This window comes from Littorina saxatilis, linkage group LG2 (assembly GCF_037325665.1).
Source record: "Littorina saxatilis isolate snail1 linkage group LG2, US_GU_Lsax_2.0, whole genome shotgun sequence".
Taxonomy (NCBI): Eukaryota; Metazoa; Mollusca; class Gastropoda; order Littorinimorpha; family Littorinidae; genus Littorina; species Littorina saxatilis.
The window spans coordinates 27,547,580-27,567,579 of record NC_090246.1 but is presented as its reverse complement, the minus strand read 5'-3'; the positions used below and the strand labels follow the sequence as shown (position 1 = coordinate 27,567,579).

Below are 20,000 nucleotides of genomic sequence, written 5' to 3'. Positions count from 1 at the left end.
TTTGAGCCTGGGAGTTAAAATCAAAGGTCTGCGCGCCCCGTTATTTGTAATCATTTTTTTTACAAATCACGTTAATGCTCCCGATATCTTCTTGTCATCCCAAAAGTCAAGGCACAAAAACAAAATCCCTTGACTTTTGGGGAAGCGCGACTCCGTTGATTTTGTTTTCTTTCTCCATATCATTACTAGATTGTCCCGTCGCTGGGAAATTCGGATCACTTCCTCCCAGTGGAAAGCTAGCAGCAACAGAGTCGCGATACCCCAAAGTCAAGGGAGATCTATGGGATTTTTCTTCCTTTTCTTTATTGTCCCATCGCTGGGAAATTTGGGTCGCTTCCTTCGAGTGAAAAGCTAGAAACAACAGAGTCGCGCTACCCGAAAGTCAGTGAATCTATTATATTTTTTTTCTCCATTTCTTTATTGTCTCATCACATTCCACAACTTGGACACATGACGATATTACCACGTCTTTGACACATACCACAACTTGGTCACATACCACAACTTGGACACATACCACATCTTGGACACATACCATAACTCGGACACAGACCACATCTTATACGCATACCACAACTTGGACACATACCATAACTTGGACACATTACCATATCTTGGACACATGCCACAAATTGGACACATACCACAACTTGGACACATACCACATCTTGGACACATACCACAACTTGGACACATACCACATCTTGGACACATACCACAACTTGGACACATACCACTACTTAAACACATACCAGAACTTGGACACATTCCACATCTTGGACACATACCACATCTTGGACACATACCACATCTTGAACACATGCCACATCTTGGACACATACCACGACTTGGACACATACCACAACTTGGACACATATAACAACTTGGACACATACCACATACCATAACTTGGACACATTACCACATCTTGGACACATACCACAACTTGGACACATACCACATCTTGGACACATACCACAACTTGGACACATACCACAACTTGGACACATACCACATCTTGAACACATTCCACATCTTGGACATATACCACAACATTGCACATATTGGACACATACCACAACTTGGACACATACCACAACTTGGACACATTCCACAACTTGGACATTTCCACAACTTGGACCACAAGCGCGACTCTGTTGCTGCTAACTTTTCACTGGGAGGAAGCGATCCGAATTCGCCAGCGATGAAGGAAAATAACGAAATGGAAAAAGAAAGAAAAACAAATCTAATGGATCCCTTGACTTTGGGGTAGCGCGACTCTGTTGCTGCTAGCTTTCCACTGGGAGGAAGCGATCCGAATTTCCCAGCGATGGGACAATAGGCTGAATAGAGATTTTTTAATTTTTTTTCACAAATCGCGGATTTAGGTTCGACGTAATTTGTACAATATTTTTACATTTTTACAAACCACGGGTTAACAGCTCAGTTGGAGGTTTAATTGGTGCCAGTGTGTCTAGACATACAGGCTGGGGGAGTGGCTTAGGAGCAAGCAGATAGCTGTATCGTTATCAGCGTCTGTTACTGGAGATCGTTCTTACAGCGGCGTCCGAGTTGAGACAGAAGTGCCCCACCTATTTGGGTTGATACTTGGGGATTAATGTAGAATTGTATCCTCTTAGTCAGGTTTGAGGCACAAAGTGTACGAGGACAAAACATTCTCTCTCAAGGGTGGAAGTAAAATGTCTGCCAGACTCAACAAATAGATTAGGCAGCCCATGATCACTGTTGTGATTGTAGTTGAAGTTCTATCGGATTTGTTGTTGGCTATGTTGTTGAAGACGTATAATTATGTTCTCGAATTTAAGTTGATGTTGTTGTTGTCGTCGTCGTAGATGAAATCAAGGTTGTAACGTGTCAAATCAATCGTGTTCCACCTACAGTTTATCAGTGTAAAGCTGTTGTTGTTGACATTGTAGTTGTTCTTGGTTTTCGAGTTGTTGTCAGTGTTATTGTCGTCGTTGTAGTTGTTACCCAGTCGGATAGAAACAAATAAAAACTCAAGCCTGAGTCTTTTTTTTGCAACTCCGAACATTCGGCAGCAGCACACTCTCTCGGCATGATGTCGGGAGCACGCGCGCATCCACAGCTGCAGCAAAGACGCACACCGAGCGTTGCTACTTTCGCTTCTGGCTCCCCCTTGTGACGTCACAGCCAAGGGCTTGCCGCCGCGGGGAATTTGAAGTCTCGCGTAGCAGACGAATTTGGTCGCTTTTTGAGCATGCATTTTGTGTAAAATTAGACTGATGCAACACAAAACCTGAGATTTACTGATCGGTTTTTGCATCTGTAGATGCTTACCTATATCATTAAATCAACCCCAACTGCTTTATCTGACCTTAAAAAGAGTTTTATGGTCCTCAGTTTAATCATGTGATGATCATGATATCATAGTAAAAGAAGGAAATTACTTGACACTCAAGGTGTTATTAATGCATAGTAGACTACAATAATTGACCCGCCGCGATATAACCTTCGTGGTTGAAAACGACGTTAAACACCAAATAAAGAAAGAACAATAATTGACAGACACGACAACACACAGGAAGTAGTCACAGTTCTGTGTTCAGTTTGGAGAAATACTTGAAGTACTTGTTTCCTCACATTGGTGTAACTGTGCAGTATTTTCCGTGCGTTTGTTTGCCTAAGTGTCAAATTAAAAAGGGTTCTGTTTAGAAATCAGATTCTTCTTCGTGTTTGAGTGTCTGTATGCAGTGTTGTGTACCTGAGTGTGTGACTGAGACTCTGCATGCAAAGTAGTACAAACTGGTTCGTCATTTTGACGAAGAAGGGAAACACGACGTCAAACTTCCTTGTTCCTGACCTTTCATGTTGAACTTATTTTCACAGCTGATAACACTATTTGATTATGCTCACAAGTACACCTAACCTAAAAAAATAAAATAAATGTGTCCTCACTAGTCTATACTGTATCTTGCTCTCTGTTGAGCTTTATTAGAAATCGGTTTTTTTCATACTCTCTCTCTCTCTCTCATGATAATGCTCACAAGTACACCTAACCTCTCACGCAACATGCAAGTTTGTTTTTGGCTCACGTAAGTGTAGCCTATGCGATGCTAACTTTTGTCTGTCTGTGCGTGCGTGCGTGCGTGCGTGCGTGCGTGCGTATGTATGTATGTCTGTGGTAGAAACTTTAACATTTGACTGAACACCGAAATACTAATTTTACCTGGTTATTATTCAAGCAACAGCTTCAAAGTATTGAAGCAATGATCAACATTTTGTCGGCACGTATGTAGTTAGGCCCCCCCAAAAAAATAGTCTGTTTACGGTAACCCGACCGACCCTATTTTTTTCGCGCGACCCTAGACTTTTTTTGGCATTTGGGGAAAAAAAAAAAAAAAAAAAAAAAAAATTAACGTAAAAATATGGTTTTTTGGAAAAAAAATAAAAATCCCGACCTACCGACCCTATTTTTTTTGGCCAATGTTACCGTGAACAGACCTTTTTTTTTTTGGCCTTAAAGTACTTGGATGTTCGAGACCTGTACAAGCACTCCGTGAAGTAAGGAACTCAAGTTCACGATGCACGTCAATGTTTCATGCGTTGTGTTTTCTGTTCTTGCACAAAGCAAAATTTCGATTCAATTACAAAAACACACCCACAAACACCAAAATCTATTAACTTGAAGCAAAAAGTCAGACGATTGACTAGAGTCCCAACAGTTCTTGGAAAAAGTAGAAACATTGGAGGAAGGAATGACAAAGGGACGAAAGCACTCTTGGTTTAAACATAAGTTTATTTTAACAAAGGTTACAATCATGACATGTTTACAAAATACACAGGTAACAGCAACAAGCTAGAAGCTTATACACTCGACTCCACTTAGCTCGACCCCGCTTAGCTCGTCCGCCGTTTAGCTCGTCGCCATGTTTTTTCCCCGGGCTGACGTCCTTCTTTGTATCTGTAAAATTAAGCTGGTTAGCTCGTCCGCCGGTTAGCTCGTCCGCCGCTTTGCTCGACCAAACTTTCCAGTCCCAAGGCATGGTGTGACGTCATTTACGCCGGATAGCTCGTCATAACGACATTGTGTCGTCAGCGATGACGTCTTCTGACAGGATGACAGTAACAAAAGAACGTTCCATAAACTGCCAGACTTTTCGAATTGAATGTCAAAGAAGAAAACATGCGCTGTTTATCTGATTTTGCTACTTTGTTTCAATTTTCTCCCACTTATTAGTAGGTACAATGTACACACAAAACTTTCTTTGTATGACTAATTAGAATAATGTTTGGACAATGACACCTGTTTTTAGTTTCTTCCATTTTGTTGTTGTTTTTTTGTTTTAGTTTTTTGTTTGTTTGTTATGGTTTTGTTGCGCAGATTTTTTGTTGATGTGCATGTTTTTGAAAATGGTGTGTGTGTGTTTTGTGTGTGTGTGTATGTAAGCACGCAAATGAGTTAGTGCTTTTTTTGCGTGTGTGTTTGTGTGTGTTTAACTTTTTTCTGGCGCCGTGTTTACTTGGTTTTTCATTTAAAATTCTTCTCATTCAGACATTGGACTGCTTATTTTTGGATTTAATAAAAAAAATCCCAAGAAATGTGCTTTCTGTTTCATGGTTTACATCTCTCTCTCTCTCTCTCTCTCTCTCTCTCTCTCTCTCTCTCTCTCTCTCTCTCTCTCTCTCTCTCTCTTCTGCCTATCTCTCTGTTATTTTCATAGTAACACATGTTACAAACCCAATATGCGAAACGAATATAAACTCTTATCAACATCTTACCGAGTCTATGAACAGAAATTCGTCATTTGACCATTGCACATCATAGCTCCTACTCCATGGTGATGAAAGGATTACTTCTGGTTTGTAGACACGGTAAAATGTCATGTTGTGAACAAAGGGCTATTCGAGGATGATCTACTAGATTGATAGTTATCTCAGAACCTGATACACCCGTTTACAAGTGTTTATGTGCTTTTAATATTGGTCTGGACGAATTCGCCGGATAGCTCGTCGCAGCATATCCCCCAGGGAAATTGGACTCCGTTTACCTCGTCCGCTGCTTAGCTCGTCGGCCGGTTAGCTCGTCGCGAATTTTTCGGTCCCGAGAGGGACGAGCTAAGCGGAGACGACTGTAGTGGTGTTACTGCATGACAGTACAACATAAGGCGGTAACGGCTGAACAATTCGTCTCAATAAACCAAATCTATTAATAACGTAATAAACGTTGCATAATGATTATAAGCACTCTTAGGATCTCTGTCTATTTCTCTGTCAGTCTCTGTCTATATCATATTCTTTATGTCTCTCTGTCTTTCTGCCTCTCCCTCTCTCTCTCCTAATTTGCTTTCTTTAGCGCTAACCGTTTTATCATTTGATTAAGTTGTGTTCCCCCGAAATCGGCGCATGCTGCCTGAATGGTGGGGTCAAAACGGTCATACACGTAAAAATCCACTCGTGCTAAAAACATGAGTGAACGTGGGAGTCTAAGCCCATGAACGAAGAAGAAGAAGAAGATCAAGTTGTGTGTTTGCGTGCTTAAGGACGGACTGTAAGAAAGGCCCAGCCTTAAATCTTTATCCTTGTTAAATTTCAGTTCAGGTCTCTCGGCTTCAGCTTCAGTGTGGTCCTAACCGTAGCGTAATAATTATGTGGTAACAAAATATACATGCAGAAAAAATTTGTTTTAGCTACAGATAAAAGCATGGAGATTATAGGCATATCTTTTACAACATCAAAAAGCTGACACTGAGTCTGTGATCAGCGATAATAATCTTCATTGTATTAACTTCCTGCTTCAAACCTGTCATCAAATGCGTGAGGCATAATCTATAAACACTGTACGTTTGGAAAATACGACGACCCGGAGTCAACCTTTATCTATTTACCTAAATCTGATAATCGGATGTGAACTGTACTGACGCAGCCTACATTTATTTCCCATATAAAGTCACACCAAATCTTTTATCGGATACATAAGAACCCCTTTTAAGACACCCCCCCCCCCTTTTTATTTTTTGTGAAGACTTCTTTCCTTTTCAGACCTTACCGTTTCAGTTTTGAGATTTTCTGATCATAACCTCCGTACATTTACCGCCATTTTAAGGCCACTACCTTTTTAAGGCCAGATTTGTTCAGCTTTTTGGAGGTCTTAAAGGTCCTTGTTTACATTTTTTATACCGAAATCGCCATTTGACCATTAAAATGCAGACTCTATTATTTACAAATGTCAACAATACACCCCCTTTCGATCAGGAAAGACGAAGCCAGTGTAGCCGTTTGAAAATTCATTGTAGTATTCCAGCGTAGTACTCATAGTAGGATATCCTTATTTGGAAAATGCCAAGCGCAAAACTCCTCTCAAATCCCGTGCATTTCGTGCGTTTAAAAAAAAGCGTGGACAGAGCTCCAGTGTCAAACTGTTGCTGCACTTGTTTGGGCGTGGCTATAAGCATAGTGACATGAATTTGATTGGTCAGTATTTTTAGGCAAAGCACATGTTCTCAGCAAACAGAAAACAAAATATTGGAAGCGTGAGTCACGCTACCCAAAAATAAAATCTTTTTTTTACATATATTTTTTTTCTATAACTTTTTTCCCCATGGTTCATTCATCATCTGACATAACTTTTTAGCGAAATCTAACCATAAGATTATTGAAAAAAAGCAAAAATGTAGACGACCACCTTTAAATGGGGCTTTCCACTGCATGTACCGATATCGATTTAAACAAATTCACCAAGCACTGACAGTGTCAGTCACTGAATACCAGATCAACGTCAAATCATTAAGTGAACTCGTGATGGCATGCCACCTCTCATAGTATAACAAGTTAATTAAAGGGGGAAGATGCGTCATGATAACTTACTAACTTACTTTGAAGTTCAAGATATAGATATGTGTGTGTGTGTGTGTGTGTGTGTGTGTGTGTGTGTGTGTGTGTGTGTGTGTGTGTGTGTGTGTCAGTGTGTGTGTGTATTTGTGTGTATGTGTGTGTGTGTGCGTGTTTGTGTATGTGTGTGTGTGTATGTCAGTGTGTGTGTGTTAGTGTGCATGTATTTGTGCGCGTATGTGTGTGTGTGTGTGTGTGTGTTTATATTTGTGTGTACAATTACCAAAACAATTGAATGCTTATCAGCGTGTCACAGTTGCACCTGTCTGCATTTGTTTTTGCAGAGACACTGGTACGGTACATGAAGAAGGTGGGAGCAGCAGCACCGAAAACACCTTTTTACTACTACGACATCAACTTCAGGACTGGCGTCTACTGTACATAAATCGGTTTTTTTTCTCTTTCTGTTTATTGATCCGTCAGTTTGATTGTTGCGACTAATGCGGTGAAGAATCAGTGGTATCGGATTATCAACACACACAGACACAGACAGACGGACAGAAACAGATACACACACGTACATGCACACACGTACATGCACACACGCACACACACACACACACACACACACACACACACACACACACAAAGCGTCTGAACACTATATTCAACTGACACTGACACTTAGACAGCCGATAGACACATATATACACACAGACTGAAAACACTCACACATACACGCGCGCGAGACGCCAGAGGATTGGTTCGTCAATGGTAACTCTACTCAGTTATTGTCCGGTGCTACTGTCTTTCAATTTCATCGAATCTCTGGCTTAACCCATCCTTAGTGAACACGGCCCGTTTCCTGGAGCTGGCTGCTGACCAGATTCCCACACTGCGTGGCGGCAAGATCTCCTCCCGTGAGCTGCATTTACACTGCACTGGTGGCCGCTACCAGGTCATCATCGGCACGGACGAGGTACGGTACTCGACACTGAACATCTTGATCATTGTGAAGTTTTAGTGTGGTTTGCTTTAGTGTAGTCTGTGAACGCTAGCAAGTCATCATGACTGGTACGGATGGGGCTCCGCTGATACATGTTCTGTTAGTTCTGGCCTAACTATTCCCTACAGTTGAACAGTTGAAGGTCAGAACGTGACAATTGGGTCAGTACTTATACCCACTGAGGACGTCCAGATTTCAGACCGTCTGGTTTCAGTCTTCCCGATTTGACATTTTCAGAAAAGATCCGAGTGAGACCTTTATGCCGGGGGGCCAATATCCTGGCACAGAGAAGAACTGACAAGCGTTGAAGCTAACAAGCGACTTTCAATGAGGATCATGAAAGTCGCTTGTTCATTTCAATGCTTAATTGTCGAACAAGGCATGGGAATTAACAGAGATGCATGGAGGGGGCTGATTGGCGGCCTATACCCCAGACGGGGTCACAGGCGTAGGAGGAGGAGGAAGGCATGGAAATTGAAAATTGTAAAAAAGGCTGAAAATATATAACTGAAGACGCGAAGCGTCAAGTCGACGGCGCGAAGCGCCTAGCCTTACTAGGGGGGTCCGGAAAAAATGTCTCCAAAGAACCCAGATGGTGCAATCTGATGTCATCTGAGCTCCAAGTTTGCCATTAAATTCTGTTTTTAGAATCAGAGTTTTTAGTACCAATTTTTGCTTTTTTGAAGGAAAAAAATATATACATGTATTATATGGTTTAAAATTGTTAAAAAATTGATCTGTTGAGACAAACAGGAAAATGTAACTTGTAACACAATCTGTGCAATCTGGTTTACTTTCAAACATAAAAGTTCAAGTAACTGAGGTAGTGCAGTAGATTCAGTAGGGGTGCCTTCAACCTCTTACATATTTTTTTAATTGGCATTACTAGATCGGAAAATGTATTATGATAACGGTTTGCTATGTTCACAGCTCAGTTTTTGTGCTAAACGACCGTGAGGGGCCCCCAAGCTACCCCGGGTGGGGGTCCTTTGGCGCCAACAGAAAATAATTATCTAATCAGTAATATAGTTAAGTGACACATCTAATTAGGGGTTTTCGAGGGTGCTGATTCCAAAAATGATGTTTTTATCTCGATTAAATGTCATAATCACATATAAAAGGTCTCCGGCCGTAGAGCGCGCTGTTCTCAATGCGGAGGATACAGGGAGGGCTGCGAAAGCTGACCTCTTGAAGCGCATGCAGAGTGGACAGCCAGACACGTTCTGGGAACCAATCAAGAGACAAAGGCTGATGACGATGGAAGCTGGCAGCAAGAAGGTCACACTCACGTCGTCACAAGGAAAGGTAACAATTCTATATATTATCACATATACATATAATATATATAACGACAGACACACTATAATATAGTAATAAGTATGCTGCTAAATTAACTATAACTGAACTGTTTGTTGAGCTTTTCTTGTGATTGACAACTTGCTTACAACGATTTGTCACATCTCTGTGCATGCCATTGTGTGACCAATATGTAATTGCGTCTCTTTGCTATCATTAAAACCCGTTTAAGATATTATAAACAAGGCTATAATGCAATAACATAGTTCAAAATCAAACTTTTGCTATTTGCAGACTCTCCAGTACCAGGTGCAAAGTGACCTCGCATTCCTACTTCTCGTCAAATCTCAGCATCTGAAGGAACCGATCGACTTCGACGTCCTCATGTCATACTGTTTGATGCCTGTGCCTCCCTGCCTTGGAACACCAGATGGGTTCTTCGCCAAAACCAACAAAGCTGCCGTACTGCATTACCTCCTGGAAGACATCACACCAATAGATCTAGCGCCCAAAGACGCCTTGTTCATCCAGGATGGCATGGCTCTGCTTCACATCCTCACAAACATGCCCCCGACCTTTGGTGAAATATGCTTGCAAATCCTTGACCAGATGGTGGCGAAGATACACTTCTTGTTCTCGACAGACAGCTACCATCCGCAGTCCATCAAAGCACAGGAGAGAGAAAGGCGGGGGAAAATCAGAAAAAATCATTGTCGATGGACCATCAACCAGGAAGCCTGGCGACTTCAAGCAGTTCCTAGCAAATGACGACAACAAAAAGCGGTTGTGCCAGCTTTTATTTCGAGTATGGAGTGACCAACGTGCAGCTTCAAGACTCGAAAAGACAGACATGGCAGTTCTGATCATCGTAGAAGGAAGGGCCCATAAATTGACATCATCCAACGGAAAGGTCGAGGCACATGAGATTCATACGATCTACAGCAACCAAGAGGAGACCGACACAAGGGTTGTGCTGTATCTCCACCACGCCGCAGCAATTGGATACAAGGACGCTGTCGTCAGGACCGTGCCTGATATACTGACATATTTGTCATCCTGTTGTACCGTGCTCATGAAATCAAATTGAACGTGTACCTAGACACTGGGTCTGGAAAACACAGGCGGCTGATCAACGTCACTGAGTTTGCTGAGTCTCTTGGAAAAAACTACTGTGCCGCACTTCTTGGGTACTACGTGTGGAGTGGAGAAGACTGCACCAGTGCCTTCAAAGGGAAGGGAAAGGTAGGACCGTTGAAGAAACTGCAGAAAAACCCAAAGTTTCAGGAAGCGTTCGCACGGCTTGGTGACGAATGGAGCATCCACCATGAAGTGGACGAATCATGTATGGACACAGTCGGGAACTGTCAGTGAATACAGTTCGTGGGAAAATGCTCCGCAAAATGGTGGGTGAAGATGAAAAACTCACCGCGAAGTCCAAAGTCGACCTCGCTCGTCTGCCTCCTTGTCGTGCTGCTCTGCAGCCACACAACAAACGTGTGAACCACCGTGTTGCTCTGTACAAAAGAGCGCACATAGCCATTGTAGAGAAACCAAAACCCTATGATGAAGGCCAGGGATGGATGAGAAACGCAAAAGACTTACTGGAACCGATATGGTCATCAAAACCCATTTTGCCAGCGTCTTTGATTGATCTGTTAGCTGCTATTGATCCTAAAGACAAGGAAACGGAAGATGAAGAAGACATGGAAGTGGATGAAGTTGACTTTGACGCAATGTTTGAAAGTGATGAAGAGTTGTAACTGTCTCCTTTGTACAATGGTTCACTACCAGATATGTTGACAGACGCAGATATGATGAAGATTTGGTTTACCCGAGATTATGCCAAACATTCCTTTAGGGTTTTGTTGTTATGAAATTATGCCAAACTTTTCGTGTATGTGTGTTATTATGAGATGATGCCAAACACTCGTTGTAAGTGTGTTTGCATGAGATGATGCCAACTATTCATAGTAGTTGTTATAATGAGATGACACCAAACATTCTCCGTATATGTGTTACGAGTTCCCTGTATTCATGTTATTATGAGATTATGCTTAAACTATTCCTTGTATACGTCTCATTTGAGATGCTGCCAACTATTCTTGTATATTTTTTTTATTTTGAGATTACGCCAAACATTAATTGTGGGTGTATTATAATAGTTTATTTTTGATAACGGTTTTTTTTAGAAATGAGCACGTGATTTAACCGTTCAAATCAGTCAAGATAAGTTCAACAGCTTTCATGACAGAACTATGGGGCACTAAGGAGCCTCTATCCACCTCAAGGATATAGACTCCAGGGGATGAATGTGTGCTTGGTGTGTGCGGGTAGTGGGGTATCAATAGGATGCCCTCCCTTGGACCACCCTAGTCTAGGGTTGTAGGCTGTGTCATGGTGGTTGGTTGCATATAGCCTGTACCTGCTTGCTGCTCTGCCTGCGCTTGTCTGTGTTGTATGTGACGGCTGTTATGACATTAGCTGCAGTCTAAGCGAGGTATCCATTGTGGTGTAATCCCTCCGGACTAGATAAGTACTGCTTGTCTCAAGACCGACCTTGCGCCTCCACGCTGGCAGCCCTGGAAACTGGGTAGCGCGAGCCCCCAGGCTAAGCAAGGCGGATCGGGGAGGAGGATCTGCCCCCATGACGTGCGACCTGGTGTCCACGAACAGATCTCCCAGCTATGGGCAAATAGCACCTTCAGGGCATCCCAACGGTGGAACAGGCGGATGAGGAAGAGAATTCCCAACGGCTGTGAAGGCGGAGGAGGATGTCCTACTGAGTAGACCAGACTCAGATTGTAGCCATGGCAGGCAACTGGTCTAGGAGAAGCAAACTCCAAAGTCAAATCCCTGCACCGGCAGGATATCCGGGCCTCAACGGCAAGGCAGGCGGAAGAGGAGATTTAATTATTTACTTTTTCTCCCAACGGCTGCAATGGCGGACGAAGGCATTCCAGCTATGGGGAACTAGCCGGGCAGAATGGACTCGTCAGCCCAGTAAGGCAGCTATTCTTGGGGAGGGAGCAACCCGAGTAAAAGCTTCAACCGGGGTGGGATCCTCGGAGAAACAATCCCCCTTGTGCTCCCAGGGTAGGACATACGGGCCAGGAGCTAAGGGTGGGGCAACCCCTACAGAAAACCTAGAGGGCTGAAGACGGAGGTATGGAGCCTGCATGGCGCTTCTCGAACAAATCACTGTACCACGCATTATCTGCCATCATGAAACTTGGAGACAGAACTGATCATCGATATGGTGCTCGCCCTGTGAGGATCCACCAGGCAGGTGCAGCGCCGGGCTCCGCGCCTCAAAGGAGTCCACCCCCAGCGACTGGAGGTCCTTTCATCTTGTCCTGTGGAGCCAGGGGACAGAGAAGTAAAGCAACTGGCCGAAAAAACAGCAAGCCCGAAGTGAATCCCTCAATCAACATCATGCACTGGAACGCAGAGGGGGTTTCCAACAAGAAAGAGGAACTTGAACACTTCCTACACGAGAACAGCATCAACATCTGCTGTTTACAGGAGACACACCTGCAAGAAGGGAAGCCCTTCAAGATCAGAGGGTACCAGGTCTTTAGGAGCGACCGCCAGGGTAGAAAGAAGGGAGGAGTGATGACACTTGTCCGAAACAACATGAACGCGAGAGAAACCAACAGGTTTATGGAAGAAGCAGAGTATATTGAAGTCAAGATTACCACCAATGACACCACCCTCAACATCGTCAACTACTACTGCCCCAACGACAAGATGCTGTCACTTGACTCTATCCAGGTCCCAGAGAGCGGCTTCCTCATCACTGGAGACTTTAACAGCCAGTCCCAGAGCTGGGGATACAACACCTTAGACAAGCGAGGGGAAGACATAGAAACCTGGCAAGATGACCACCATCTGATACTTGTCAACGACCCAACAGATCCACCAACATTCTACTCGCGCCGCTGGCACTCGACAACAACACCTGACCTGGCTCTCTGCACAGACGATATCCACAAGAACATCACCAGAAAAGTAGAACATCAGCTTGGAATGGTGGAAGTGACCATCGCCCAGTGCTCCTTACCATCAGCGGAGACTCAACACCCGGGCAGCCCCTCCATGCAAGATGGAACTACAAGAAGGCGAAATGGGGCATCTTTGGTATACGTTCAAATGAACTGACCAGGGATATTGCAGTGGAGGGTAGGAACATCAACACAGTGGTGAAAGAATTCAACGCCAGCATCACCCAGGCAGCAAAGGACAGTATACCGCGCGGAGTGAGGAGAGACTACATCCCATACTGGTCCGACGAGCTACAGAGGACACATGATGCACTATCAAGAGCTAGAGAAGAAGCTGAGAACATCCCCAGTTTGGAAAACAACATTAAGCTCCAAGAAAGCAAAGCAAAGCACATAAGAACAAAGCTTGAGTGTAAAAGAAGAGGCTGGCGAGAAAAGACAGCAGGGCTAAACATGGAAAAAGACACCACAAAGCTCTGGAAACTTACAAGAGCACTGAATGATGAAGGCAACAAGACGCAGAAGATCACTCTTGAAGAAGAAAATAAAACCATCACAGGAAAAGAAGCTGCAGACACCTTTGCAAAGCTTTACAAGAAAGAAAGCGACACCACCATTCCTCTACCTCTACAACAGGAAGTCAGAAGAGAACAGAGGGAGAGAAGAGAAGGAACTGTCCAAGAAGCCATGCAGCATGACATCACCATGGCTGAACTGAAGACTGCCATCAAGAAACTGAAGCAGAAAAAATCTCCAGGTCCAGACAACATCACTAATGAGATGCTGCAACACCTAGGCAACTCAGCTCTTCAGAAGCTCCTGGACATTTACAACCTCAGCTGGAGACAAGGACAGGTACCGCAGTGTTGGAAAGAAGCCTGGATGATCCCAGTGCTGAAGAAGGGAAAGAACAAGACAAAAGCCCAGAGCTATCGCCCTATCAGCCTGACAAGCTGCGTATGCAAGACCATAGAGCGCATTATCAACCAGCGCCTGCAGCTGTACTTGGAGTCGGAGAGCATCATCGTCCCAGAGCAGGCCGGCTTTCGACAGTACAGAAGTACAGAGGACCAGACAACCCACCTTGCCCAAGTCATTGAGGATGCTTTCCAGGCCCAGAAGGTCACCCTGGCAATCTTCATTGATCTGCAGAAAGCTTTTGACAAGGTTTGGAAAGACGGACTCCTGGTTAAACTCCTGCGGAGCGGTATCAGAGGCAACATGTACCAGTGGACCAAATCTTACCTGCACAACAGAAGAGCCAGAGTGCTGGTAGATGGTCACTGTGGCCAGAAGGTGCTGCTCCGCCAAGGAGTGCCACAGGGAGGAGTCCTCTCGCCCACCCTGTTTATACTCTTCATCAACGACCTTGTGCCCGAGTTGCCCAGTAGAGTCCATGCAGCACTGTATGCTGATGACCTTGTTCTCTGGTGCACTGAGGAGCATGCAACAACTGCGACCTACAGGATGCAACTTGCCCTCGAGAAAGTTGCAGCTTGGGCAGACAACTGGTGTGTAACCATCAACAGAGACAAGACAACAGCTACTCTCTTCACACTCTCCGCCAAAGTACAACCTGGAAGACTGACGTTGGGTGACACGCCACTGAAGTTTGAAGACCAGCAAACCTACCTCGGAGTCACATATGACAAACGCATGACATGGAAACATCACATCATGAATGCGGAAGCAAAAGCCAGAAGAAAACTGAACATCATGAGGAAACTGGCAGGATCACAATGGGGCGCAAACGAAAAGATCCTCAAGACAGTGTACCAGGGGACCGTACGACCTCACCTTGAGTACGGATCTAGCTCTTGGATGACAGCAGCCAAGACGCACCTTCAAACCCTAGAGAAAGTCCAAAATCAAGCGCTGAGAATCATCACAGGCGCTATGAAGACAACCCCAATAGACAAGATGCAACAGGTGACCGGCATACCTCCACTCAGCAAGAGAAGAGAATGCAAAGCGATGGTACAAGACATCAAGTACCAGTGCATTCCAGACCACCGAATGAATGCAAGGATGAAGCAGCTCTCTTCTGGCAGGCTAAAGAGATCAAGCTATGCGACTGAGACACGGGCCCTGAAGAGAGAACACCAAGCAAAGATGCCTGAACTGGTTCACCCATCACACTTCTCCCTTGAAGAACCACCCTGGAAAAACAACCTTGAAAACGTGTCCATCCAGACAACAGTTCCTCATCTCACAACAAAAGATGAACAGAGCGATGTGCAGAAGAAAGCCCTGACACTTGCCATGCTCGACGAAAGATACCCCCAAGAAGCATGGATGCGGGTCTTTACAGATGGGTCCGCCACAGACGCCGTCAAGAGAGGAGGAGCTGGTGTCTACATCCAACACCCCAGTGGAGAGTGGCAAGCAGAGGCTATACCAACTGGCCTCCACTGCACCAACTACAGAGCAGAGGTAGAAGCGCTTATCCACGCAGCCAATACCATCAGCAGCAAGGTCAACCCCGACACCCAAGTTGTCTTCCTGACTGATGCCTTGTCTGTGCTGCAAGCAGTCAACAACAACAAACTGCCTCAGCTTACAACGACACTTCACAACATCAAGTGTCTGAAGACTGTATTGCAGTGGGTCCCCTCACACTGCGGGATAGAGGGGAACGAACAAGCGGATAAAATGGCCAAACTGGGTGCGGAGGACGAACAAGAAGAAAACCCAGTGAGCGCCACAGAGATGAAAACCATCATAAAGTCTCTGCTTAAAACCCCTCCAACGCATGACAGCTACCACCAACTGTCAAGACCTGAACAGGTAGTCATTTTCCGCCTGAGAACAGGGCACAACAGAATGCAACAACACCTGCACAAAAAACTGCGAGCCGTGCCCTCCCCCATGTGTCCCTGTGGAGACGCAGAGCAGGATGCAGCCCACATCCTGCAGGACTGCAGAAATCTCCAGCCCCTGAGGAGAGAGATCTGGACCAGGCCGGTGCCCCTTCATGAGAAGCTGCATGGACCTGTGGAGGCTCTTCATAAGACCACCAGCTTCATTACCAGAGCTGGACTCCAAGTTTAACATTGGCGAACGACAAGAAGAAGATGACAGAACTATCAATTTTGACTAAATGTTTAACACTTTCTGATTAATTGAAATGATTAATATAGTTGTCTAGATGACTACTTGTATCTTTCTCAATTAGACACAAAGTACATCTATGCAATGCTATTGCATAGTGTTGATACTTTTACAGTAATGACCTAGGTAATAAGCTAAATTTTATAACATAATCATATGTTTCAATAAAGAGTTGATGTTTTAATAAACCTATTGCATAATAATTATTATGTCCTATATTTTGTTGACAACACTTTCAGCTATGCTGATTTGTCCTTATTAATATTATTGTTTGAATTTTGCTCTCTATTGCTCTTAATAAAATGTTTTTTGTTTTTGAATATTTTTCTTCACTTTTTATGGATAAAAATATTATTATTTGCAATATATCGTCTCTTAGCTTTGATCATGACATTTAATCGAGATAAAAACATCATTTTTGGAATCAGCACCCTCGAAAACCCCGAAATAGATGTGTCACAACCATATTACTGATTTGATAATTATTTTCTGTTGACGCCATTGGGTGGCTCGGGGGTCCCTCTCGGTCGTTTAGCACAAAAACTGAGCTGTGAACATAGCAAACCGTTATCATAATACATTTTCTGATCTAGTAATGCCAATTAAAAAAATATGTAAGAGGTTGAAGGCACCCCTACTGAATCTACTAAACTGAGGCGGGCGGTAGCAGTGCGTGAACAAAGTACGGAAAGTTTTCGCGGGCTTTTGCGCAAAGGCAAAAGTAACTGGTGCTTTTTTTGTGTGCACCCCCCCTTTATTTTTTCGGCGGACACTTTTGCTTTTTCGGCGGAACAAAAAAAAATTCGTTTGGCGGACAATTCCCATGCCTGCGAACATTGTCTCTGATGGTATATATCTATAGTGTCAGTTTCTCTTGACAAGCTCACACGCTGAATAGCAAGGAAAGACGTTTTGTGGTTCATAGCAAAAGACTGTATTGATGTTTTTCAAATGTACGTTTCTGAAAAAGTTGTGTTGTTCTCACTTCTGTTCAATTCTTTTTCTTGATTAGAATTTCTTTGTGTGTATTAGTGTGAAAGGTGGTTTTTTGCATGACACTTTTGCAGTGATTTAACATAACCCTGTCTGCAAATACGGCATGGTTCTGGTTTCAGATGTTGGCCCGAAAAGTTGAACTGCAGCGTAGAAAATATGGTGAGTTCTTTTTTGCTTAGCTAGATGGAACATGTTGAATCTAACTAGACAGTTGAAGATTTGAATCTTCCGCTGGATATGTTTGTCTTCACTGTACAGCAACAGATGTACATTTAATTTTGGATGAATGTCCTACAGAAGATCTGCAAGAAAAATATACCAAAGGTTAAAGGCATAGGCCTTCCCATGTAAATGATTGGACTCACAAGATTTGGACAGCCTTTTAAATGAATTTGGACCAACCCATCACTTGGACACATACCAAAAATCAACAGCTAATAAAAGTCTGACCAGATCTGTTTTCACAGGAAGGACTATGCCTTTAACAGCATTTAGCCTTTTTCAAGATACATTCGTGTTCAGGAACTACATTTGGTGGTTTGGAAATAATAAGGCTTACGAATAGGTCACTTTCAGGCTCTGCTTTGAATGTTTGCTTTCTCGTGTGTGTGACAACCTTAGATACACATATATTTATTTTAACAGGAGGAGGCCGACCTGCTGCTGTGAAGGGTATAATGCGTTGCCTTGGAGTGGACCTTGGTCACGTGCTCCTACCGCTGACCGACTTGACCAGTGAGGAGGAAAAGCAGATTTGCCAGGATCTCATTGACATGGGCTTCATAATGATTGAATTGCCAATGTTGATGCCAAAGACTGAAGCACTATGCTGGTGACGTGTGTACTGGAGACACAAGTTTCAAGGCGTAGACTTCACAGACATACCAGTCAAACAATCTTCTATCCCAGAGTTTTTGTGCAGTCAGATCGTGTCCCTTTCTTGAACATCTATTTATTTAACGTTTTAGGAATCTGTTTGAAATGTCCAATAATTAACCAGAACTTAGACACTGGGTTCCTGCGTACTCTTGCATGCATAACCAACAAGATTTTGTTAATATGGTAGTCAAGGTTCAATGTCAGATACACATTGTACTTTCTATTCTTTTCAACTTCTCAAAAGAAATCATAAAATAATTAAACACGGTTACGTTGATATGTACAGTTGACTTTGCAAATGCTGAGGAATAAATCAAAGAGAGTTCTAACATTGAAGTAAGGACTTTTGTTGCTGATGTTCGACTGTGGGAAACACATGATTCAAGTCATTTTGTCAGGGAAACAGGAGTCACAACTTTTAGCTCATACATTACTCAGTGTGTGACTGGGAAAAATCAACGAAAGAAAAAAGCAATGACTATTACCATTTACCTACATGCCAAATGGGTAACTTGCACTAAACTTCTAGACAAGACATTCCTCAAGAATCCTTGAGTGTGTAACAAATTGAAATGTCATATTTTGTTCGTTATGTTGAAGAGTGATACTGATAGTGCACTTACCTAGGCAGTCAATGTCACAAGTCTTGTTTTTTAAACTCTGGGATGAAAATCACACACACATGTACACACTCTCTCTCTCTCTTTCTTTCATTCTTTTTCCAACACAAGACTGTAAAATTTGATTGATAAGTACACAACTTTACTGAAGTTCACATCACAAGCTGACACACATTTATCTTCTCCTTTTTTCAATATTTTTCAGTACAACTTGTCAAAATAAAAATGCAGCTAAAACACAACATCTGAACCACGAGCAAGAAATATAACGATCATCACTGAGAAAGGAAAAATCACCACAACAAGTTTCCAATTTTCTTGTAACTTTTTAACATAACTTAAAGAAAACAGCATATGAAATGAAAGCAGACAATCTGATGATGAGCTGTGCATGAGTACAAAAGACGCGCGTAAAAGAACAAAGAAAAAAACACACAAAGGCAAGCAGAAACTCAGAAAAAGAATATCATCTATAAATACACACACACACATTTTGAAAAAAAAGTATGTCCATTTCAATAATGGAACAAACAGCAGAGAAGCAGGAAAATCACTAAACCATAACATACGATAAAACCAAGTAAGTAACAACAGTACATTTTTACAAATCCCAACAGTCACTTCAAGCTAAACAACAACTTACTTAGAACAATAGTGAACTCTAAAGGCATAAAAGTTAAAACCACTGCATTTTAACCTCACAGAAGTCTCCTGGAGCTGTTTCTGTTACGTTGCACGTGATGACATAAACGACCCAAATAAGATGACCCCCCCAAAAATACAGCTGCTGGCTTATCGCCTTCTGCCGTGCATGGGTTTTCCACGACCACCACCACCACCACCACCACCACCGTATCTGGGCCCACCACGGGCCGGTCTATAACCCAAGTCGTCCACAAATGGGGGAGGTGGCGGTGGTGCGTAAGCAAACCTGAAAAGAAAGCAAATGTAAGTCTAAGGCATCCTTAAAAACAGAATATGACTGAGAAGATTCAAAATGCTTGTGCTTGAACAAAGGCATGAAGCATCAAAGTTTAAGGGCAGGTGGGCCAGTGCACTATGGTTTTTTTTAATTTCAATGTTTTATTTAGTTTGAATGTTATTTTATGAAAGTAATGAATAAACAATGATAAATGATAGTCACTTTTTGTATTTTGGGTTGCTGGTTTTTGTTTTACGCCACAAAAACAGTCAAAAACCGACAAAACTGGAGTACAGGGGGAAAATAATATTTCAGCAGATATGATTGTCACACTTCTAATTATTGTTATATTTTATCTT

The 20,000-nt window shown here is 43.1% G+C and overlaps 2 protein-coding genes across 2 annotated transcripts in view; one reads left to right on the top strand and one right to left on the bottom strand.

Annotated features, from left to right (window-relative positions):
• The window catches only part of LOC138958647 (N-acetylneuraminate lyase-like), a 56,252-nt gene extending 53,550 nt beyond the window's left edge, over positions 1-2,702 (top strand). Inside the window, exon 11 of the mRNA XM_070329864.1 lies at positions 1-2,702. This exon is cut by the window's left edge and continues 1,434 nt beyond it. The gene's annotated coding sequence lies outside the window, so the exon portion shown is untranslated.
• A 16,137-nt stretch (positions 2,703-18,839) lies between these two features.
• LOC138958646 (nucleolin-like) overlaps positions 18,840-20,000 on the bottom strand; it is a 28,680-nt gene continuing 27,519 nt past the window's right edge. The window contains exon 10 of the mRNA XM_070329863.1: positions 18,840-19,650. Coding sequence (XP_070185964.1) covers positions 19,512-19,650 — 139 coding nt within the window. The 3' untranslated portion in view covers positions 18,840-19,511. The remainder of the gene's footprint in view (positions 19,651-20,000) is intronic.